We start from the raw sequence: 24997 nt of genomic DNA on the forward strand, positions 1-24997 counted from the left end.
TTTATCAGTGGGTTGTCACATTTGTCTTCTGGCTTCAAGGAACTTACAATCTCACTGAGGGAAGCAAGAGTTAGATATTAAAATAATTTCTGAATAATGCACGGAGTAAAGACCTTTTCATGTGTATTTGAATCAAAACTCTTTCAGTTGCAAGTGCCAGAAACACAACTGAAATTCCTTTAAGCAGAAAGGGAATTTATGCTGATGTAATGGAAAAGTCCAGTAGTTACTGGCTTCAGGCATGGCTGGATCTAGGTGCTAATTTTCCTCAGAAAGTCCTCTCTCTCTCTTCACCTCTCAGCTTGTATTTTTCTGTGTTGCCTCCATTCTCCAATATGTTCTCCTCTCCTGGTGAAAACATGGCCACCAACATCTCTAAGCTTATTCCCTTCTAATTTATAGGTGCTTTCTTGCCCAGTTCTTCCTGCAAAAACCCCAAGCCTAGTTCTCATGCCCTTTCCTGAACAAATCCCTGTGACCAGAAAGAGGGGGTCGCTGATTGGCCAGTCCTGAGTCGCATGTATTCCCAAGGGGACTGACAGTGGACTCTGTCCCATTAAAACAACAGACGCTGAGAGGGGGGCAGTTTCCCCAGAGAAAATGGAGGAACTGTTATTAGAAGAGGGAGGAACCGATGCTGAGTGAGTCAAAGCCCCAGAGTGCCCTGCAACACCAGCTTCTTGTCCTGAGAGCCCTTAAAAAATCAACTCCAGGTGCCAACAACATAAGCAATGAAAGTCATGATTGGAGCAGTCTTGTTAAACCCATAGAAGTGAAGGCTTTCTGGGTTGCTGTCTTGTGATAATCAAGAGCAATAGCCTTTGTCAGTGTTCAACAGTGTGACTAAATAAAACTAAACAAATAAGGGGCTCCTGGGTGGCACAGCGGTTAAGCGTCTGCCTTCGGCTCAGGGCGTGATCCCGGCGTTATGGGATCGAGCCCCACATCAGGCTCCTCTGCTAGGAGCCTGCTTCTTCCTCTCCCACTCCCCCTGCTTGTGTTCCCTCTCTCACTGGCTGTCTCTATCTCTGTCAAATAAATAAATAAAATCTTTAAAAAAAAAAACCTAAACAAATAGAAAATGTTGCTGCCTATTACTGGTGATGGGTTTCTGAGATTCTTTTTTCTTTTTAAGATTTATTTATCTGTTAGAGTGAGAGAACAGGTGGGGGGTCAGAGGGAGAGGGAGAAGCAGGCTCCCCGCTGAGCAGGGAGCCCGATGTGAGGCTCGATCCCAGGACTCTGGGATCATGACCTGAGCCAAAGGCAGATGCTTAACTGACTGAGCCACCCAGATGCCCCCATTTCTGAGATTCTAATGGAATTTGTTGGGAAAGCTACCATTGTGTCATCAGCATTTATTAAATACCAAAATCCAGCAGAGGAGAACATATGGGAAGATTGTTTCCCTTCCTCCACCACTGACTATAGTTTGGAAAAAGAACAAGGTCTTGAATTGGATAAGATTCTTAGTTTGGTGTTTTTGCAAATAACACTTACTCATTCCACACCTGAATATTCTATAGATTATGAAGAATGTGGCATAAAGTGCAGGGGTCTTTGTAAATGAAGCTATCTGGGTACTTTGTTGGCTGTGTGTCATGCCTCCCATGCATTCCCCATTTTATATGTGAGGAAACTGAGGCTCAGAAGGATCCCCTCACCCAGTGTCCCAGAGCAATGAATAGTAGAATCAGGATTCAGATTCAGGCAGCTGGACTCCAGCATATGAGTTCCTAACACCGCTCAGTAATTAGCTGGCTGTGTAATCCTGACCTTGTCACCTCACAATTCCTTTTTGCAGGTGAACCATTGCGTTGTTAGAAGAATCTTTAAACAGTGATGCCACTAAAGTGTTTTACTCTGAGAATCCTGGTATATAATTAGCTCTTAATAACGATAGATTTCTCCAATCGCTTTCCTCCCACCTTTTCCAGAAAACATCCGCAGTTGCTAAAACAGACCGAATAGCATTCCATTCTTTTCATTTTATCTTTAGGAAGGAAGGCAAGTAGCCAGGATGTTGACCAAGTTGGCCATCAGCTCTGAATTTTACAAGTGTCGATAATCTTTAAAAATAGTCCCATCTGAGATCTGGTAATTATATACCTGTGTCTAAAGGATTCTGAGGCTGAGCTTTTAAGCAAATGTGGGTTTGAATCATAGTCCTGCCATTGTGACCTCAAAGAAATTGTGGAGCCTGAGCCCCAGTTTCTTCATCTATGAAGGGGTCATCAGTAGGTCTGAGCTCACAGGGCTGTCATGGGGATTAAAGGAGATGAAATGTACAAAGTGCTCAGCACAGTACTGCCCCTAAGAAGTGCTCAGGAAAGGCCAGCTGCCAGTCATATAATCACTGATTATTACAATTAGTTTATTATTTCTTGTCCTCACCCCTCCCCCTCCAAAGTAAACTCCAGCACCACAAGATCTCCATTTTTATCACTGACATTTAATAGTTAAACATCCTTTTCTTTGCAGTGGTTTGCAAAGCACCTTGCAATTTCCTCTCTTCCTAATTCCTGGAATTCTGTTTGTTTGAACTTGAATTGTTTAAAGCTCTCTGTTCAGCAAACTCTCCTTTGTGTTTTTTCCTCTGATGTCCAGAGGCTTTGAAACAGTAGCTTTTCCATAATCTCCCACAAAAGTTGCACTAACTCCCTGAAGGGTTCGTGGCTTTAGCTCAGTCCTCTCTTCCAGCTGGCTGGCTGGCTCCTTCTGTTTTCATTCTTTCCGGGAGATCGGGAGATCGTTTCTCTTTGTTTAGCTCTTTAAAGGGGAATCTCTTGCAGGCCTTTCTCTGAAACATGCTTGCCTCCTCCATTCAAGATTAAGCTGTTATCTTGGTGACAGGTACTGACGAATACCACATAGAATCGTACATGGTCACGTGGCTTGGCTCACAGATGAGTGCCTTTTTCAGGTGATAATGAACCCCCTGGCAGTTGCAGAAGCTTTCTCATAAAAAGTTGATTACTTATGGCAACCCTGGTTCTGGCAGGTAAAATAACCTGGGAACTAGTTAGTTGTTCTTTCTGCTCCCCAAGGAACATCTCTGGAATTCATTTATGGCAGAAGAAACACACAAGGGCAAGTATCAGGTTTTTAATCAGAATAACCTCCCCTCTGTAAGGGCATTTATAGATTCCAGAGCATTTCCATGTACATCATCTCACAGTGAACTTGTCCCTGGGTGCTGGTCAGATAAGTCCGTCCAGGGGAGGTGAGGGGGAGGAGGAGAGGGAATCCAGGATGCTGAGCCATGGTATGGGATTTTGAGGCGATTAGCAGTCCCTTAGACGCACTTAGGATGTGCCTGGACTGGGCCGTGATAAGAAGGAGAACCTCATCTCCTGCTTTCTGGTGCTTTTCTCAGTCACGCTAATAACAAATGACCTGTGAGAGGATTTCACAAGACTCAGAGGGAACCTTGATCATAAAACAATCCTTTATAGATTCATTTAAGCTGTCTTTTTTCCCCCCTCTTGTGGTATGTGTAAGACATCCATCTTACATTGTAACATTTTACTCAGCATCTGCTGCAAGGGGAAACTATGGGATAATGCTTGCTTCCTGATCAAAGTAGGTGAATTCCTAGCAGAGGTCATTGGAAAGACATTTGAGGGAGGAGAGGAATATTTCTTTCTTTAGTTTTGGTAGACTTCCAAAGAAGAAGGGAAAAAAACTGATTTGAAGAAACTGATGGTTTACAATATTTATGGCAACATCACTACCAAATGTCCTGGTTCTACCCGCAGTTGTGACACACCTCAATTCAGTGATCGCCCCTGCAATTTTTTTCATTATAAAAAGAACATAACCACATGACCCGTAGTTGATACAAGCATGATTTTCATTGTGTGTGTTTTTCCTGCACATGTAAACATACTGCAGAGGTGCTCTGATAAATGGCTTTCAAACTGCTTTTTTTTAATCTAGCATTTTTCATGTTGCTTGACTTGAATAGTATACTTCTTACTGTTTACCGTGGATGTCCTGTAATTTAATTAACATCCCCTGTTGTGCAGCATTTGGGTTTCAAGGCAACTTAGCACAGGATTGGAAAATGTGGGCCCTGAAGCCGACCTGACGCACATTTCCTGCTCTGCCACTTCTTAGCTGTGCCAACTTGGGGACTTGCCGGGAGAATGCATATACTCTCCTGGAAGGGTTGTTTGGATGTATTTAAACATTTCGTATAGTTCCTGGCACGTAGTGCATGTTCCATATTCAATAGCTAGTCTTATTATTTCTACTTCGTCACTGTTAAATTGACAGTACACTGAAAATATTTTCTTTTGGATGATTTTCATTTGGTAAATTCACCCACGGAGGAAGACTGGGCTGAGACATTTGCATGTTTCTGTCGGTGTATATCGACATCTCTCGATACATGGTCGTTTTCACTGTCATCAACAATTCTGAGGATGCCATTTCACGATACCCTCACCAGCACTGGAAACTATCATTTGCTAAGTTGGACAATTTAGTATGTTAGACATGATGCCTTGTGATCTGCCCACATGAGAAAAGCAGAGAGAATAGTATAATTAGCACCTCCACTCACCCAGCATCCAACATCCACAATGGTGGACCTCTTCCCAGTCTCACCACACCAGGTTTTCAGCATCCTATCATTTCAGTCGTCAGAACTTCAGAGTAGCTCTCTACCTGATAAGAACTTTTTATTTATTTATTTATTTATTATTTTTTACGTAATTCCCACACCTTATCACACTTAACAAGACTAACAAGAACTCCTTCACATCATCTAATATTCGGTCCAAAGTCAGATTTTCCCAATTCAAATTTGCCTTTGGACTGCATCTTAGGTGATATGAAAGGGATTTGTGTTAATTTGTCTCAGAGAGGTTGTGTGTGGGGCGCCAGGGGGGCTCAGCCAGTTAAGCTACCCACTCTTGATTTCGGCTCAGGTCATGATCTCAGGGTTGTGAGATGGAGCCTAGCATTGGACTCCAGGCTGAGGTTGGAGTCTGCTTAAGATTCTCTCTCTCCCTCTGCCCCTCCCCTCCCATTCCCTCTCGTGCACACAGCTCTCTCTCTCTCTCCCTCTCTCTCTCTCTCTCTCAAAAACAAACAAACAAAAAGAGATCCTATTTGAGAAAAAAAAGAGGGGGAGGTGCTAGCTGGCTCAGTCAATAGAGCGTGAGACTCTGGATCAAAGAGGTCCTATCTGAATCAGGATCCCGACATGGTTCACCTATTTCTTATGACTGTTACTCTGTAAAACTTCCCCCTCCCCGTGTTTTCCCCCATGCTATTGATTGGTTGGAGAAACCAGGTCATTGATCATGTGGAATGTTTTCTATCCTTGTTTCGGTGATTGCTTTGTCAGGGTGCGGCTTAGCTTTTCTTTCCCTCCTGCTTTCAGTAAACTGGTAGGTGGATCTGGAAGTTTGATAAACACCATCCCTAATTTTAATGGGGTATTTTGAGGGGACACACCCCCCCACAGTCTTTCCCTGAGTAGAGTCTTATGCAATTATTACTGGCCTCCCCTGGCAGTAGGAGAACCGCACAAAGATTCTGTTGATCCTTCGCTAGTTGGAAGAAGTTTAATATGGAAATAGGTGATTATATTAGCTTAAAAATACTCTAGTCATAGTTAGTCATTGCTCTGGAAGTCATACTTTCTTTGTTACAGTGTCCTAAAAACAGATCCAGAGGTAGGTGTAGACAGGCCCTACCCTCCAGTTCTAGGCGGGGAAGTAATCAGAAAAGGTACGTCCTTGTAGTCTGTTAAGTAATTTCAGAAGCTGCCACTGACAGAACGTGGTTGATGAGTGGTAGCAATAAGAGTCGTTAGAAATCCAAAGAAGGAACCATCTCCTGTGGGCTGGCAGGATCTGAGAGGGCTTCTGAGAAGAAAACCTTAGTCTAGGATTTTCATAACTGGTGATGTTTGAAAGGCAGTGAAAGATAAGGGAGGGGCTAATCTGGACTCGAGTTCAAAGACACAGAAGACTTTTCCAGTGTCAACCAACCCATCCACTCATGTTGACAGCCTTCCGTACTTGTCTTCTGAGACTTTTTCTGTCCTTTGTTCTTTAATTTATTCAACAAATATTTGTGGAGCACCTGTTACATGCCAGTCTTTTTTGTGGCATGGGGACATGGCTCATGAGGCAACCTGCCTTCCAGGAAGGAACATCAGCTGGGAGTCAGAAGACCTGAGCTTACTCTGAAATCTTGTTTTTAGAATAAAAGTACAAAAGGAACGCCTGGAGGTTAATGTGACTCCGGGTATATCCAGAGGGAGACCCCAACAGGTTTGACTGAGGTTATAGCACACTGTCACCTTTCCTGGGAAGAAAAGACTCTGCTACTTGAATAAAATGTATAATATACATATACATACATATATATAATGTACGTATTATATATACAAATTATATAAAAATAAATTTATATATAAATCCAACTAGTTGAATGATATATATAATTTATTATATAGTATGTATTATATGTATTATATGTATGTATATCTTAAATTTTTTAATTCTTTTACCTTCTTTACTCTCTTGTCTTTTTTGTGGAGGCGCTTTATCCTTTGAGCTCTAAAGCTAAGCTGGAAACTCATGAAACAGTATTTGTCACTGCTCTGGGCAGGGATACAAATGAAAACAAGAATTCTTTAGCTCTCAGACAGCTCACCTTTGTTCAGGTTCCAAGCGCGTAGGATAGAGGGAGAGGGAAGGCTTACCTGCGGTTATCCCGCGGGAAGAGGTGTGCTTGTTCACATGCACAAGAACTCATCTTGAGATCAAAAATGGCTTATGATAGAGTGGGTGGCTGGGAACAAAGGAAAGAAATTGTTAGCATTTTTGGACATATTCATTCGTCTGCAGCAGCTCAACCTCTATCCATTTGATCCAGGTCTGTTTTCCTTTGAATTCAATTCTGCCAGCATCTACTGAGTGCTTGCCGTGTGCACTAGTGGTCATTTCAAGAGGAGGGATTTAGCTTCCTTCCCCATTACCTCCACCTGCCCCACCCCAGAGCACCCCGAGGAAGCTTACAAGCTGAGTATGTTCGTTGTGGTTGCTATGCAAAACACAGTTTCAAACGAACCCCCTGCCATTCCACCCCCCATGATTCCTGTTAGTCCCTCTCTTCCCCTTTCTCTTTCCCTATCACGTAATATTCAGTAGAATTTCATTATCTTCAAGACGAAAGGGAATTGAGGAATCACACAGTTCTGGGTTTGTTAGCAATGTGTTCCACTCCTTCCCCTAACCAGGAAATCAGGACAGAGGACCACTCCACTCACATCTCGGCTCTTTTGTCCCTAAACTTCTGGGTGTAAAATGTCAGTGGCTAATGTTCCACAAACTTGGATTGAAAAACTCTAATCCAGTACATTCAGTTTGATCGAAACAGGATCCAGGAAAGTTAAATAATTTGTCCACAGCTGCTGGGAGTCTGTGGGTAAACGGGGACTGAAACCCAAGGCTGCTTGAGCTCACACACATGTGCTGCCTGTAAAGCCACCTGCCCATGTTGTGGACAAGGATTGCGGCCTGTGGCTTTGGGGTACACTGAGGCCAACGACCTTACATCTTTGGGGAGGGGGTGCAGCTGAGTGGTTAAGACCTTTAGTGTCCTGAGCAGACTAAGTTCTGGTGTGGGTATTTAGTAGCTGTGTGACCTTGAGCAAGTTACTTAGCCTTTCTGAGCCTCTATACCCTCATCATGAAACAGAAAATACCCTTTTCAGCAGGTTATAAGGACTCAGTAAGATAATACATATCACATGCTTGTCACGGGGCTGGCATAAAGCAAATTTTCTAGTGTTTCAGCACACACATGTGAACTCCCTGGATCACAATGGTTCCTTTTTGTTCTATCTGAAGTTAACTCACATCTGTCTGTGTTACTCCATTTTTTTGGAAAGAAAAGCCAATAAGGAATTTTTGATCTGAGGATGTGGCAAACATGTACTCTACTCTTAGAAATTATTTAAACTACTTTGTTTCAATGCTGTTTTTTCAATTGTTTGGTTGGTCCCTGGGCTTTATGGAGATGCTTTCCTCCTCCGGACTTACCTCCCAACTCTCTTTGGGACCATAATAAACCTAGCTACTGTTTACAAAATTACTACTATGTGTTAGCCTCTTACCTGGCTTCTCTCTAATCTTCACCTCCACCCTTTGAAGTGGTGCTATTATATACTAATTGCAGATGAGGGCATTGAGGCTCTGAGAGATTGAGTAACTTGTTTGATTGTTGAAGATTGTTGAAGACTGGAAGATGAAGGAATACACTTGTGCGACCTGCAGTTGTCTGGATGTGAGATCACATCTGGGGTGACTCTAGCGCTTGGGATTTACAGCTGTCAGGGACCTGAGTGGCCATCCAACCCCTTGTTGACCAGCAGGAGAAACTGGTGAGCAAAGAAGTCATAGGACTTGACGAAAGTTGGTGTAGGAGTTCAGAGCTTAGAATTGAACCTAGGTTTCCTGACTCTTGTTTGATGTTCTTTCAATCATATCATATAGGCTTGAATCCTTGGCCCTTAGTGTCATAGTCTCCGGTATCAGAACACCTGCTAAGTTGCAAATGGCCTGAAAATAATTAATGTTACACTTCATGATAGGAACTGAAGGTTCTGGAAGCAAAGTACTTGCATTTGAACTCCAGGTCTGCCATTTACCAGCTCTGTGACTTTGGGCAAGTTGAACTCCCTGTACCTCAGTTTCCCCTTTTATAGAAGGACCCACCTCATTGATTGTTGTGAGGATCACCTGAGATATGTCCCATAAAGTCAAAGCACAGTACCTGGCAGAGAGAAAACTCTCAGTGAACATTAGCTAAGGGCGTATTTGCTGAGTTCCTGGCACTTGCCAGGCATCTTTCGGCACTGGGGCTAGAACCCTGAACAAAAGAGTCATGGGTTTTGTCCTTATGGAGCTTACAGTCAAGGAACGGGGAGACACAGATGTTAGAGAATAATGAAGCTTATGATTTGTTCAATAAATCTAGTTCCATTTATCTATAGGGCACTGTTTAGAATTTGCTGCAATGTATCTTTCTCTTTAGTTTTGATTTTTATAAATGTGTGACTTCAGTGTCAATATCTTGCATCAGAAGCTTGGTCCAGTGTACACAGAGCCCTCAGCCCTGAAGCCCCTGGTGCTGAGCACCACATGCCAACAGCCATCTGTGTGTTGCCTCTAGAACAGAACTGGCTGCAGTCCTTCCACTTGGACGTAAGCAGCCTACCAGAAGGGCAGAAAGGAAGTTATGACTGGGGAAAATCCACGAGGCAGCAAGACTTGGTCACTGAAGGAACAGACAGCTCTCCTAGTCATAACAGGCCTGTAGGAAGAGGACACAGTAGGAACCAAATGTTGTCATACAGATAACACAAGGGCCATGTGGTCCAGTACCTATTTTTAAGTAACAGTGATATATTTCAGGCCTGTTCCATCCCATGTATAATGTAGCTTCCTTTCCCTTTCAATGTCTTTTTGCTCATAGTTGATCTTATTGCTGTTTAGATCTCGCTTTCTTGGCCGTTTGATATTAAAGGAATCTGTATTCCTCGTTGCATTTCCTGGCAAATGAGGACATCAAGCTGAATTTTCAGATGAGCTTGTGTAAAGTATTACCATACTGAACTAACCCAGAATGTGGGCTGCCTACAGCAAACATGCTGATTTTAGATAAGGATGCTTTCGTCAGTAGGTGATAATATCAGTTTTAGTTTCTTTCCTGAAATAAAATAACATAAAACTGAGGCAGTACTTCATGGACACTTCAGTCTTTGGTGTTTTATAGAATTACAGAAGGTAAGTATCTGTGTTTAAATCACCTTATTTTACAGTTCAAGAAACTGGGCCTTCATGAGTGTAGTTGACTTGTCCAAGGTCACAGAGCAAATTGAGAGGTAGAACCAGGATTGGACCCCACATCTTCAAATGTAGGTCAGTTCGCTTTTTCCTGTGTCACTGCTTTTATATTTGCACAATGATTAAATCAATATTTGAAATCATGGATTTAAATTAAAGAATTATTAACCCCTCTCGAAGCAAGAAGGCTGGAAAAGATCCCCAAATCCCATCTTTTCCTTTTTTTAAAAAAAGATTTTATTTATCTATTTATTAGAGAGAGAGAGAGCACACAGCAAGGGGAGGGGCAGAGGGAGAGGGAGACACAGACTCCCCACGGATCAGGGAGCCCGAGATCATGACCCGAGCTGAAGGCAGACATTTAACTGACTGAATCACCCAGGCACCCCAGCCCCCTCATCTTTTCCTTTCTAATTCATTGAGGAAAAAAGAGAGTAGGAATGGTTAATAACAATATGGATTATGTGCTTACCTTGTGCCTAGAACGCTGACATATGTATTATCTCATTAAGCCATTCATATATTTTGTCTCATTAAAGCCTTGAAACTCTCATAGCCTCATTTTACAGATGATTACACAGAGGTTTGGCATGGTTAAATAAACTGTCCAAAGTCCTGTAGTTAGCAAGTGGGAAACTTAGTACTTTCATCTAGGCCTCTTATTCTAGAGCTTGCATTTTCCTATGTTCTACCGGGAACTGAAGGATGAGGTGTTCAATATTCCGTAAAGTTGTACTGTCAAGCCAGGGTAGAAGGGAAATTTCGTATTCTTCAAAAATTAACATCACAATGTAATGTGTGTATAATTATTTTTCAGTTTACTGGAGCAGTCTGTAAGTATGTGTTTTTTTCCCCTCATTTTGTAACTGTGCACCTTTCATATTGAAAGTTTCTTTAGGGAATGGAAATTAATTTGGAAGGCTCCATTACTCCCACTTCCAGCTGGTGCAGATGCTTGGCCTCCTCTGGACAGGTAGGAGGGAGGGCGCTGGCCTCTCTCTGCTGAGCTCGTAAACTGAAGTGTCTAAATTCAGGAGTGATGCCAGGTGGGGTGGGGGTGAGGAAGGGAGGAAAGGGATGTGGTGTTTGGAGCCCATAACTCAGGAAACGTGATGGCACCTAATTTCAGAGTGGCATGAGGCAAGCGTTTAGGAAAAGAATAATGAGCTATTGTTGTGGGCTTTTTTTCTTTAATGGGTGGGTTGTTTTTATAAAGTTTTATGAACAGGAAACTGAAGCAAAATGCTGATCCTTTTGGTTTTTGAGCCCGGCCAGCATCATTTTCATTTTTATTTTTGAGTGTTGGTGACAGGCACTTCCTTTAACACTTCTGGGGGTAAAGTGTAACAAGACACCCCAAACCACATTTTATAACAGCAGAATCCAAAAGAAGAGTTGTTTCAGATCTTCACGATAACAGCATGGGACAGAATATGATCCCTCCCAACTCAGAGAAAGATACCTCTTTCAGAAGCCAAGATTGTCTGCAGAAAGTTTTCCCTTTAAAAAATTCTAGAAAATTTGCCCAACATGTGGAAAATCTCTCACATGCGTTGCAATGGGTCTTACTGTGGCAAAGAAAATACTGATGAAATTCCCCTCCTTCCCTTGATCATAGAAACCCAGCCTATCCAGCCATTGTTTCCCCTGATGTATGACCTCATCTTAAAGAAGATGTTCCTATCTGTTGCGCATTTTGGTTGCACTGGACTGATGTTTCAGGCACCTGCTGCCAACTTCAGAGATGTTAAAAGCTGTTTTGTTCCTTCAGGGCGTTTATTCATTGCTTACCTTGTAAAAGTTATGTCTTCTTGCATTTTCCTGGCATCAGAGCAATCCTTGTACCTACCCATTGCGTTTGGTTTTTCTGAGCCTGCAGACGGTGCTGGGTTATTGAAGTTCAAGGAGGAAGCCATATGATGTTGGCTTTACAATTTTAATTCTCTCTTACCTTCCTCCCTCCCTTCCTCCCACTCCCTGACAGATGAATTTTGTTTCCTGTGTACTGTGCCTAAACTAGAATGAGCTCTCAAAGCATCTCTTGTAAGACTCTAGGTGAGGACGCCCAGACGGGGAGAGTGGCATCCTTCCTTGACGGAGCAGCCAGCAGAGAAATTTCCTTCTTCTCCCATTGGCTTCCTTGGATAAAAAGTCCTTGAGTCTGTAATTTCACATCAGCCTGAGAACTTTAGATTAGCACCGTGTTTAATCTTGCAGAAACACGAGGCAAAAGCCTCCCCTCCCCCTTCAAAGTCAGCCCCTCATGAGAGGCCCAACTCAAGAGAACAAAGTTTCAATATAAATAACACGAGGTATGAGCGTGGCAAGTTGAAAAGAAAAAAATATATATAGGGAGTTTAACCTGGAATCAAAAACCTAGAGAAGGAAAAGGAAGAAAGTGCCTCTGGAGGGCAAGGAAAGGACGAGTGAGCATGTTACAAGGCACCTCTGAAAACAGACTCTTTAATATCCTTTGTCACCAGTTTCAGTCTCCCTGGCAAGTCCACCTGGTTCCAGAATTAGTGTAAATTGTCGGGTCTGTGTAAAAAGCTAGAGGGAACTGAAAGCTGTCAGTAACATCCAAGAGGGCCTCATAGCCTTATACTGCAGGAACCCTCTCTCAAAGTGGTTTTGGTGCATTTTGGATTCTTCAAAAAGCATGTCTACCCATGTCTACTTCTCAAAAAAGAAAAAAATGTTAACAGCCCACTGTAGTGTTCTGCATATGATTTCTTAGTCCCCTCACAGAGACTTTAACTATGCTGTGTTCCTTACTGCACAAACTCTTTCTGGATTCACCTCTTCCATGACGTGTTCTTTGATTAGACCCACTTCGATGTAATGTTCATTGTAACAAATATGGCTGCTTCTGAGCCAAGATGCCCTGCAACAGATGACTGGATTAAGAAGTTGTGGTCCATATATACAATGGAATATTACTCAGCAATCAGAAAGAATGAGTTCTCAACATTTGCTACAACATGGACGGCACTGGAGGAGATAATGCTTAGTGAAATAAGTCAAGCAGAGAAAGACAACTATCATATGATTTCTCTCATCTATGGAACATAAGAACTAGAATGATCAGTAGGGGAAGAAAGGGATAAAGAAAGGGGGGGTAATCAGAAGGGGGAATGAAACATGAAAGACTATGGACTATGAGAAACAAACTGAGGGCTACAGAGGGGAGGGGGGTGGGGGAATGGGATAGACCGGTGATGGGTAGTAAGGAGGGCACATATTGCATGGTGCACTGGGTGTTATACACAACTAATGAATCATCGAGCCTTACATCGAAAACCGGGGATGTACTGTATGGTGACTAACATAATATAATAAAAAATCATTATTAATAAAAAAAAAAAAAACAAATATGGCTGCTTTTACCATGTGCCAGCATGAGAGAAGGAGCTGGAGCCCCTGTTGAGCGAGATAAGTATGGTCCTTGTGTCTTTGTCAGGTGGTGGTGGCACCTCGAGTCCATCATTATAAGCTGGATGGGTGTTGGGGAAAGAGAGGTCTTCAGTGTTTGGGGGGGGGGTACACAAAGCAAGGGTTCCCCTAGCCTGGGGATCAAGGACAGCCTTGAATGAGAGGAATTATTTGGTAGGAAGCCGTCTGATGCTTGCTGTTGTCATGCCAAAGAACTAAATGATTAAAAAAAAGAAGAAGAAGAAAAGAAAAAGAAGTGATCTGGCAGCAATTAAAGGTTGGTAAACCAGAAGCCTGTACTTTTGTTCAGCCTTCTGTTGCCAAGGCTTTTGGTTCAGTCAGAATAGTGAGCCCATGAGACCTGAGTTGCTGAACTTGGTTTTGGATGTGAGGTGGAAAAAATTCAAACAGAGCAGAGCTCACCTCCCACTTAACCAAAGCACCCAGTTGACCCTATACCCTCTGTCCCCTCCGTAGTGTGTCAGATACCTATGACAATGAGGAACAATTTTAGCACATGGGCTGCTTTCTAGCACACGCCAACCGACTTCTGCTCCCACCACACAAGTGAGACACATGCTTGCCTGGAGTCCCCAAGTCTGCTTCTGCTCATTGAACTCGTTCTCTAATTAAGGTCTTCTACACCCACCACTCCCCTCCCTGTGCCCCGCACCCCCCAGCCCCTGATCTCTTTCAAGTAAACATCTCAAGCCAACTGCCCTCCTCCCATTCTCTACTGCTACAGCTAATTTTTTAAAAATGTAAATGCAGTCATGTCCCCTGGCTATGAAGATAAGCATGTTTTTAATTGAAACTCTGGATACCAGATTGTAAATCAAGTTCTAAGAGCCAGAACATGTCTCCGGGTGGGTGGCTTAGTTGGTAGTTTACTTTGGAGTGTGAACTTGGATATTTCTCATTGCATACCTGTTGCACCCATATGTACAGAACAGGCTATCCAGCATATAATAGTTCCCCAGTACTAAGCAGCTCTCCATGCCCACTCTGGATTTTGATGCTATAACCGTTGGGCTAATTACCCCAGGTACCTCCGGCCTGAGAATCTGTGGTTTAGAGTATTCCTGGAGTGGGAGGTAGGCAGGTTCATTTTTGGGCTGGCTGATAATTCTAACTCACAACACCATGTTACTCAAACAAATGTTCTCTGAGGGTGTTTATCAAAAATTCAAATACCTAGGGTCCACTGCTGACTATTCCAATTCAGCAGACCCAAAGTGGGGCCCAGAGGTATGGATTTGATAAGCTTCTCAGTTGGTTTCACTACAGGTGGTCTCTGGAATTATTGTCCCTGAATTCCCAGAAGTCATGTTTCTATAAATATGTGGGTTTTCAAATCCCAGCCAGATGATATGAATACTGCTGCCATTGAAATGCACATTTCCCCCAAATTTCAATTTTTCTAGAATTGAGATGTAGCTTATAATTGATCACATGTTATTATTTAATTGGCAACATTTTTTTCTTTCTTGGTAATAAAATAATAGCATATATTACAGTCTTTGGCATCTTAGGCTTGATGAGATATGGTCCTTTGATTGCTGAGTTTGTAGTTGATGAAAGAGAAAACACTTCTACTATCCAGAGCTAGAATTTACATATTTTAGATATTTGAGTTCCTCCATGCAATGGTTAGTGTAGAAAACCTATATAACATAACATTAGCTGTAGTCTGAGGGGAATAAATACTTTTGGAGTGTAGCAAACTTATTGAATTCTTGGTCAAAAGATATGAAATACTCTCAAACAAATGGAGACTCTCCATAAATTTCAAAGACCTCCTAGTAGTATACGGGAAATGTTCTGAAGGCTGGCTTATGTTCTATAAGCTAAATAAGCCTGCTGATAGTAATCAGCTCAAACTGGAGAAAGTCAGGGTTCTTATTGCAAAATCTTGAGTGAAGACAGGTTTCTAATAGTACACACCGTGTGGCCAGAAATACCGTGTATCAAAAGGACAGTAAATCAAATCCTCTGGAGTTTTTATGCCATCACTGAGTTTGAATTTCTGCCCCCCAAAACAATTAAATATGGCGGCAAATGTTTTCCTGGGAAACACCAAGTTTTGAAACATTTCTTTCTCCTCCCCAATTTCTTCTTAAAGTATTACCTTTCATTGAAACTTTCATTTTCACTGGTCTTTTGAAGTGCATTTTCATATCTGAAGAGTTTAAGATGGTTTTCTATCCCCTGCCCTTTCTTCCTGTACTTCTTGTTCTCTTGTCCTTTTGTGTTTTACGAAATCTGTTATTCTGTTAAGGGTCAGGTTTGGGCAACAGGGAAAGATTCTAGGCATGTCAATAATTCTGAGGCTACCTGGCACTGAAGCATTTTTTTTTTCCTTTCCCCCACCATGGCCACACTGCCATTTGACATCAATCAGTGGTTAAGGTCTGAAGCAAGAATATCCTTGAGGTCAAAACCAACAGATTATCCTGGCTCTGATGCTGTATTTTAGTTCTACTCTCTGTTTAATGCAGGGTTTCTCAACACCAGCATTATTGGCATTTTGAACCTGTTAATTCTTTATTGTGGGGGCTGTCCTGTGCCTTATAGGATGTCTGCCATTATCCTGGGCCTCTATCCATTAAATGTCACTAGGACCCTCCCCCAGTGACAATCAAAGTTGTATTCAGACATTGCCAAATGTTACGGGGAGGAGGGGACAAAATTGCCCCCAGTTAAGAATCACTGCTGTAATGAACTAGAGACTAGGGAATGTACCTGTCTGTGGTTTATCAGGGCAAAACAAATATCCATTTTTTTTAAACATAGAGTTTTGATTATTTTTGCATTATAGCTGTAATCCACAGGATTAGCTCAATCTGAGAAAGAGAAAGATTCTATTACTTAACCGGTTTTTCAGACTTGTTTCAAAAAATGAGATCTTTATTTCCCAGAGGGCTTTAGAGGGGAGGGGGTGGGGGATTGGGATAGGCCAGTGATGGGTATTAAGGAGGGCACGTATTGCATGGTGCACTGGGTGTTATATGCAAGTAATGAGTCATGGAACTTTACATCAAAAACTAGGGATGTACTGTATGGTGACTAACATTATATAATAAAAAATTATTATAAAAAATTTAAAAAATTAGATCTTTGAGTGCATGAATGGAGTCTTCCTGCTTTAGAATATCCAGGGATATATTTTCATAAATCTAGCCTGGAGCCAGTGGATGTAACCCGGGGGGGGGGAGAGTAATAATACTGGTATGATTTTAGATATTATCAGTGTTTCGTTTGTGCCATTTTTACCCCTCTGGCAGGAAACCACAGTCCTGATCTCTTAGAATTCACCGCCAGAACTTTTTCAGGCTTTTGACTCCCCTCTCCCATCAAGACTGAAGTGACAGAGAGGAGGGGGAGCTCGGTCATTAACTGGGAATGTTGCCCAAATGGAAGGGGAGGGGAGGTGTTGGTACACATGTGTATACAACATGTACCTACACGACTGTGTGAGATTAGCAAGAGTAGAAGGGATAGCTCCAGCTGCCAAGGGAGCAGATGGAGGTGCACGTGTTTGAAGGTTGGGCTTTAGGGGATTGGCTACTGTCACCTGAGCTCCTTCTGCAAATGCACACACACCTCGCTGCCGAGGTTATAGTTGAAAGGCCGTGTTTTAAAGTCAACCGTATTTTTTGAGCAGGTGTGTATTACACACCTTCCTGGCATAGAGGTTCAGGAATAGGTAGGGAAGAAAGGGGAGAAATGTAGCTAATTGGGTACCTGCTCTGTAATAAACACGCATATTTGATGGGTGGATGGATGGATGGATGAACAAATGAATAGGCCTTTACGAAAAAAAAGAACCCAGTAACACTGATGTTAAGTGCAATGGTAACAAAACAAGGCATCGTGCTATTGGCTGAGAACACTGCCACAACCACTTTAACTTCTGAAGTTTTAGCCTCATGCTGGGCCTGTTCTGCTCACTGCCACCGCAGTGGGATTTGAGGAGTTGATTGATGGTCTCTCAGCCATGTCTGGCTGTCTGCTCTTCTGAAAGGAGCTTATAACCAGTGGTGGGCTTGTGTGTGGAGGCCCACCACTCCACCAGCAGCACAAATGAGCCCCGCTCGGCCCAGGCGAGAATGCAGGCCCTGCTCTTGGCACCGTTCCTGGAAATGCAGAACAGGCTTCTTTATTCCAGTCTCCAGGCTTCTGGCTAGCAAGGAACACTGCCCGGCTGTGAAGCATTTTATAGGATTATAACGGGTTGTGCTGAAGGCAGGTTCTGAAAGGCACTTTGTGCCATTGCTTTGAGTGAAGCTGACTGTTAGAGCAGTGTTGTTCCTAAGCTCATAAACACACACACAGGCAGGATGGGGAATGCCGGGCTCCTGGGGCCCACACCGCTGGGCAGCATGGCAGTCGGCCTGGCTTCCCTCAGTTGTGACACCAGCCTCAGGGGTGTGCTTGGGAACCCTCGTGTAGAGCGGCCTGCCTCCTGACAAACTCTTTGGTCACAGAACCTCTGGTTGGAATCCAGGCAGAATATCCAAACCCCGAATCTGCTAATGTTGGAGCAGCGCGTCACACACAGCGGAGCTTCTGAAGTCAGGGCACAAGGTGGACATTGCCTGAGGTCAAAATACCCTTGAAATCCTTTAAATGTCTCAAGGACCACATACTTGGCTTGTGTATACCCCAAATTGCCAGCTTCATTTACAGGCCTTATTGCACCAAAAATATATCTCTTTAAACACCCGAACCCTATTTATGGTGATGAGACATTCACGCTATGAGAAGCTTAGAAGCATCAGACCACCCAAGGGAACTCCAGATTCCCATCTTTCCTTTCACACTCATCTTGGGGCTTATGCTTTTGTTTTTTTTCTTCAGTACTGTTTAAATGGTTACTCATCATTAGCAATCTCCCTCTAACTAGCATGTATAGCAGAAAACACAGAAGTTTCCTGCACATGTGTTATGTTGCCATGTATATTGATTGATTTTTATTGTTCCAAATCTTTTGAGGAGGGGCAAAAAAAAATGTTATGAGAGAAAGTAGATATGGCAGGCTTCTCATCAACCAATATAACTATTCTTTGCTCCACAAGAGTTGTACTTAAACTCGAGGTTAAAGTCCCCTCTTTTCCATAGGGTTTATTTATTACCTCGCTGCACTTAGGGTATGTCAGACTTCCGCCCAGTCCTGAGGATCCCGTAGTGAGAATACCAGTTGTAGTTTGCTAGAGTCATTCTTTTCTTCACCTAGTGCTGGAAGTACACTCCCCAACCGGAGGATAAGGTCCAGTGAGCTCCACCAGGGATCAGAGCCTGTCCCCAAAGAGGCTGTTGCTAGCCAGAATCATCTTGTTGAGATAGTGGGCCTATGGGGCCAGAAGAGCAGGAAGAAGTAGGGAATGAAGAGCAGCTCCAGGTGCTTCAGTTCATATCCTCGGCAGTGAGGGGAGCCCTGAGTGAGGCATGTCACTGCCTCTCCTGGCCCTCCTTTGGCTGCAGAATTAATCAGGGGCTGCTTTAGTTGGGTGCGCTTGGAGAGAAGGTTCCCTTCATGTCCCCACCAAGCTTGGTCAAGCTTATAGGGAGCATCCATGTAAGCTCCCCATCAGCACAGCTTGGGTTAACAAGATAAAGTTGTGTTTGGGAATACAAGTAGGAAAAATCAGTGGTCCAGAGGCATCTTTCTCACCCCAAAACTCTTCTTTAGTCATCTTCCCACTGCTTTAGGGTGTGTGTGTTTGTGTGTGTGTGTGTGTGTGTGTGTGTGTGTGTGTAGATTTATATATAATTTACTTATATATAAATATATATATTTTAAGATTTATTTATGTATTTGGGGGGGGCAGGGGGCAGAAGGAAGGAAGAGCAAATCCTCAAGCAGACTCCCCGTTGAGCATGGAGTCCGACTCAGGGCTTGATCCCAGGACCCTGAGAACCTGACCTGAGCCAAAATCAAGAGTCGGATGCTTAATGGACTGAGCCACCCAGGCGCCCCAGGGTATTTACATAAGGGGAAAAAAGCTCAGGTGCTTTCTTCCATTTCAACTGGAACCCACTAATTCAAGAGTTTCCTTTACGTGTGTGGCAAAAACAGGGCTAGCAAAACTGGCCAGATAGATTCTCCCTTTTCTGAAGGCAGTTTGTGGACTAGCTGGACAGGAAAGTAGGTGAATTTAGTGCCAGGGTGTGGGTTTGGTACTTGGGGTGAAAGAGCTATATATCATGAGGTTTCCTGCCTAGAAAGCGGAAACTGGATTCTGGCCTTAGCTGGAAGCAGAGAATACTGAAACAGGGTCTAGATATTTCCATTCCCATTACCTCGCATACACCTAAGAAGTCAAAACAAAAGACATCATCTCTCCAGACCACCACCTGCTGTGGTCATGACTTTGATAAGGGGCGGGGGGGGGGGGGAGTTCAACAGTGCAGTCCACAAAATAACTTTTGAGACAATGATCATTTTAATATTTAAAAAAATAACTTCTAAGTTACCAAATAACACATATATTTTTCTTGTAAAAAATTTTAGGAACAATAGCTATAAATTTAAAGTCTCCTTTGCTACTTTTAATCCTTTAATCCCAGTTGTACACCCTGGCACTGATTGCTTCCCTTTAGCCCCAAAGGGACTCATAAGTTTGCTGTACATCCTTCTGGTTGGTTTTCAATGGTATGTACTTACATGTTGCTATAGAAAATACATGGTATTATGTAGACGTGTTTTCAACATAAATGGTAAGATACTGTGCTTACTCTGCAATTATTCTCTAACTGAATTTAATACATTGGAGGGGCGCCTGGGTGGCTCAGTCATTAAGCGTCTGCCTTCGGCTCAGGGCGTGATTGGGATCAAGCCCCACATCAGGCTCCTCCGCTGGGAGCCTGCTTCTTCCTCTCCCACTGCCCCTGCTTGTGTTCCCTCTCTCGCTGGCTGTCTCTCTCTCTCTCTCTGTCAAATAAATAAATAAAATCTTTAAAAAAAAAATACATTGGAGATCTTTACATGCCACAGCACTAGACCCCTTCTTTTTGACTGCTGTTGAGTTGGGTTCTGTAAGAAGGAAAATTGATTTAAGCCCTCCCTGTTAATAAACATTACAGTTGTTTCCAGTTTGGGGTTTTGTTTGTTTGTTTACTGTCCCAGACTGGGCTGCAGCAAATGATCTTAGAATTGCCTATCAGACATTTACAGTGTATTTCTCCAGTAAGACTTGGTACAGCCAGCCGGCTCACGCTGCGCAGCTTCATCCTGACAGACCCTGTCAGATTGCCCTTCTGAGTGGCTGGCTGCCTCTAACCAGCCTCTTCATATTTAAAAATGTGTTCAGAGGAAGGCGCTCAAAGGAAGTCTCTGGAAATGATAGAAATATATTTCCTGATTGTGGAGGTGGTTACATGAGTGTTTACATTTGTCAACACTCAACTAACTGTACACTTAAAATGGGCACATCTTACTGTTTATAGATTATACTCCAGTGACGTTCATTAAAAAAAAAAAATGTGTGAGGGGAGGCTGGCTGGGAAGAAGGCAAAATAGCATACCGCCTCTTCTTAGTGTGGGCATTTAAAACGCTTTCTTTTCCTCCGCGGGGGCACCTCTCTCCCCGCCGCCCAGCTTCGCCCCAGCCTCGGTTCTACCCGCCCCCTCTTCCACCCCGGGAGTGCCAGAGAGTCACTGGGAGGGTGGCCCCGGGCATCCGGCCCGCTGGAAGGAGGGTCCCACGCCATCTTCGCCCCTCGCGACGCTGAGGGGGTTTCCGCGGGGCGGTACCTGGGCGCTTCGGGGACGCGTCGGGGCAGGGCCGAGCCGGCGCTCCGCCCCACCCCCTGGCCCCGCCCCACCCCCTAGCCCCGCCCCAGCTGGGCGGTCCCGGCCTAGGCTCCTCCCCCCTTTCAGCCGGAGAGCTGAGTCGGTCCCGCCAGGCAAGAAGCCGGCTGTCAGTCTCCGTACCGGCGCTGCCGCCCGGCACCGTGGAGCTGGGGCCCCCTTTCGCCAGGGAGTTTTGTGGTCGCCTCGGGTCAGCGGTGACATCCCAAAGAGCAGGCCCGGCAGCCACCATGGTGGCCAAGGATTACCCCTTCTACCTCACGGTCAAGAGGGCGAACTGCAGCCTGGAGGTTCCCCCGGCCAGCAGTCCGTCCAAGGACACGGAGGTAGGGCCTCCACCTGGACCTCTCCGGGTCCGTCTGTTTGTCCCTCCGTCTCGCTCCATCTCTCACTCTCTCGGCTTCCTCTCTGTGTCAGTCTCTCAATGCTTGCATCTCTCATTCAGTGTGTTCCCCCCACTCTCTCTCTCTTCCTCTCTCCTTTCCTCTAACTTTCCCTCTTTCTCCCTCTCTCTCCCTCTCTCTTCTCTCTTTCTCCCTCCCTCTCCCCATTTCTCACACACACACTCTCTCCTATCATGTCTCACTCTCTGTCTCTGCCTCCCTTCTTCTGCCCCTTCTCTGTGGATTATCATGAACCTCCTCCCCTGTCCCTGCCCCTCTTCCTCTTGACCAGGGAGCAGCTGCCTCGTTGCCCTGGCCTCTCTTGCATCCTTCAGGGCTCTCAGACTGTCAGTCTTTTGTCTAGACCTGGTGGAGGGACTTTCTCTTACTGTATCCTTAGCAGATGTCAGGGAAGAGCTACCTTTTAAGCTTGGGTTTCCTCTTGCCTGGGTTGGGGAGGAAGAGGAGGCCTTTGGGGGCCATCTCACCTGTCAGGTTTGACCTTGCAGCTGTTTGGCAGCAAAGACAGGAGCTGGCACCTCTGTTTGTCATCTGTGGCCAGTGGGGTCATTCAGCTGGGGGTCTGGGGGCTAAATGTAATCTGAGTGTCTTGCACGTGGATCCTGAAAATGAATTAAACTCCTTGGGGCAATGGGAAGCTGTCTTGGAACACTGGAAATATTTCCCTTTCTGGGAACTTTCCAGTGCCTTGAGGGCAATGTGAGAGAGCCCTCCTGGCTTGTGTTTAATCTTGCCTTTTACTTCTGTGTGTTATATCTCTGGCAAAGAGCTCACTGGTCTTAAAGGTTGCATTCAGCTAGAAGAGAAAGCATCCTTCTCAGTCCTTGAGGGTCTTAGGGAATATAGTTGCTTCCACTAGTTCACAGCTTTGCTGTGGCCAAGCTGTAGCGGAACCCACAGGACCCAGCTCATCACTGCTGCTCATGTGTGTATCTGAGAGACTGTCACTCTGTCCAACCATGACTGGGGAAAGTCTAGAGGCAGATGTGCATCCGACCTTGGTGCAGCAGTCTTGAGGGTTCCACCCACCCACCACCCCTGGGTCTTCTTAGCTGTGTGCACTTGGCTCACTGAATTATGTATATTCGGGAGGACAGCATCAAAGATTCATTGCCTCTAACAAGAGCTGCTCTAAGCTGACAAGACTCCAAACAGTCTCCGGTTGTAATCAGCTTTCTGTAAGCTGAGCACAACTAACTTTTCACCCCCACCCCCACCCCACACTCCAGCTCAGTTGTATACTTTCACAAAGAGTTTTTGTTCCCAGCAGCTGTGGAAGTGTAATGGCCTTAATGGTGTTTGGACTCTTATTTAAGTTTTGACAAGATAGCACCAGCATAGGATTCAGGTTATTCAGGCTTGGAATGGATATAATGATTTTTCAATAGGAACATCATAATTTAATGAATGTAGGAGCAGTGACGCTTGTATCCTCTCAAACTCCTTTTGGAAGGAAGCAAAGCATAACCAAGTTGAATTAATAAATTGAAATGGATCAAAGGAAGAATAGTGAGAATAGCTCTGAACTCTAACTAGTCCTTTCTTGCTCTCCCTTAGTCCTATGTTTTCTGAGTAGTTTGGCTGAGGTAAAACTCATCTGCTTGATCTTTTCTTATTCTTATACTTAGAATAGAAATGTATCTGTATTATCACAAATTTGATGAAAGAAATGTATCACCAAATGCCAAATATTAATTTTCTTCATGGTAGCGAGATCCAAATTAAAATATGTGACTTATTTTCCTTTTATGGGGATGTCGTGGTATGGGAGTAAGGATGGGGGAGGAACAATTTTTGAAATAGTAAATATTTTTCAGGTATCCCCATTGAGTGTTTTGTGTGTATGTGTGCAGTTTAAATCAGAGAAGTATCATGTATGCTTTATACATCTTGAAGCAGAAATGTCTAGTCCAGCGCATCTCCTAGCTTCATTTCCTGATAATGACAAATAGGCAAAGTTGGAAAAGGAAACTGAAGTGAGTGTAGGGGGTAGTTTTCTGGTTTCATTGTCTGTACAAAAGACAGGCCAACCCTTGTAGGCCTTACTTCTCCATAAGCAATTAACTAAAATATATTTTCTACCAGCAGGTGTCATCAGTATTTATAAGTGGTTAAAGAACAGCATACCCTGATAGGCCTTTTGAAAAACATGATTATACACATGTTTATAAAGTAGGCACTGACTGTTAATTCCTATGAAAGTAGTTTTTTAAGATCAATCATTTTTTTCCCAAAAAGAAGGTGGTTATAAAGAGAAGGACTGGCTTATCCAAAGTACTTTTTGGCTTTCAAAGCCAGTTGCAGCAAAGCACCTGTGCCCTTTAGACATATAATGGCTGTTCCTTCGGGATTTGCTTCGGGGAGGAACGCTGCATGGGCAAGTGCCTTCTAGCATGGTTCCTGTGTTTGCAGCAGGCGTGCTGGGGAAAGCTACTTAAGGAAAGACTTGTGGGGAAGGGGCTGGTATGCCGTGATGTGCATTTGATACACTTGAGTTAAAAATGCGCAACAACAAACATTCTCTTAAATGCAAATGACTAAAGTTCTACTCGAGATTTAAGCGCTTTGTAATTTTCTTAATTTCAGTGATGATATATTTTTAAAATTATTTTCTTTAAAATATTTAATTTTTTTAAATTTTTTATTATGTTATGTTAGTCACCATACAGTACATCCTTAGTTTTTGATGTAGTGTTCCATGATTCATTGTTTGTGTATAACACCCAGTGCTCCATGCAGTATGTGCCCTCCTTAACACCCATCACTGGCCTATCCCAATCCCCCACCCCCCTCCAGTCTGAAGCCCTCAGTTTGTTTCCCAGAGTCCATAGTCTCGTGGTTCATTCCCCCTTCTGTTTACCCCCCCCTTCATTCTTCCCTTCCTTCTCCTACCGATCTCCCTGCTATTTCTTATGTTCCATAAGTGAGTGAAACCATATGACATAAAATATTGATTTTAAACATGGAAAGTATTCTACATGGATTATGATATTAATATAATACTGCTTCCTAATCTGGTATTTCTTTATGGCATAGATGTATGAGTTGGCTTGCAAGTGTTTAGTACCCAAAACCAGCTAGATCCTTCTAGCTCTAATCATCAACTATGGAATCCAAGGAGCTTAGTCCATTTTAGTCCATGGCTTTCAACTTTCACAGAGAAACATTGTATCACATGAGCATGGTTAAGCTTGCTTCTTCTGATCACTGGTGTAACTTCACTTAATTTCCATTAGTTTTCTTATATATTGGGTGCTTATTCCCATGCCAGGAGGGACTTGTCCTTCAAGGCACGTTAATTGCTCTGAACACCTGATCAAGTCACTAGAAGGAAACCTGTTAGCTCTTAATGAATTACACTGATTATAAGTTAAAAGTCACTGTTTCTACATGGGGAGGTTTGCTTTTAAAGAAAGAAGGCTCAGCGGTGCCTGGGTGGCTCAGTTGGTTAAGTATCTGACTCTTGATTTCGGCTC

The 24997-nt window shown here is 43.6% G+C and overlaps 1 protein-coding gene across 11 annotated transcripts in view; it reads left to right on the forward strand.

Moving 5' to 3' along the window:
- Positions 1–24997, forward strand: part of ARHGEF3 (Rho guanine nucleotide exchange factor 3) — a 295453-nt gene that overhangs the window by 205918 nt on the left and 64538 nt on the right. The window contains exon 1 of one of the 11 annotated variants that reach the window (XM_045807389.2): positions 20257–21443. The exons of the other annotated variants lie outside the window; for them this stretch is intronic. Within the exon in view, the coding sequence (XP_045663345.2) occupies positions 21348–21443 (96 nt within the window). The 5' untranslated portion in view covers positions 20257–21347. Of the gene's footprint in view, positions 1–20256; positions 21444–24997 lie in introns of those variants that run through there. 11 annotated transcript variants of the gene reach the window in all.

The sequence above is a fragment of the Ursus americanus genome, chromosome 14, assembly GCF_024610735.1.
Source record: "Ursus americanus isolate L20-20 chromosome 14, mUrsAme1.1.p, whole genome shotgun sequence".
In the NCBI taxonomy this organism is placed as follows: domain Eukaryota; kingdom Metazoa; phylum Chordata; class Mammalia; order Carnivora; family Ursidae; genus Ursus; species Ursus americanus.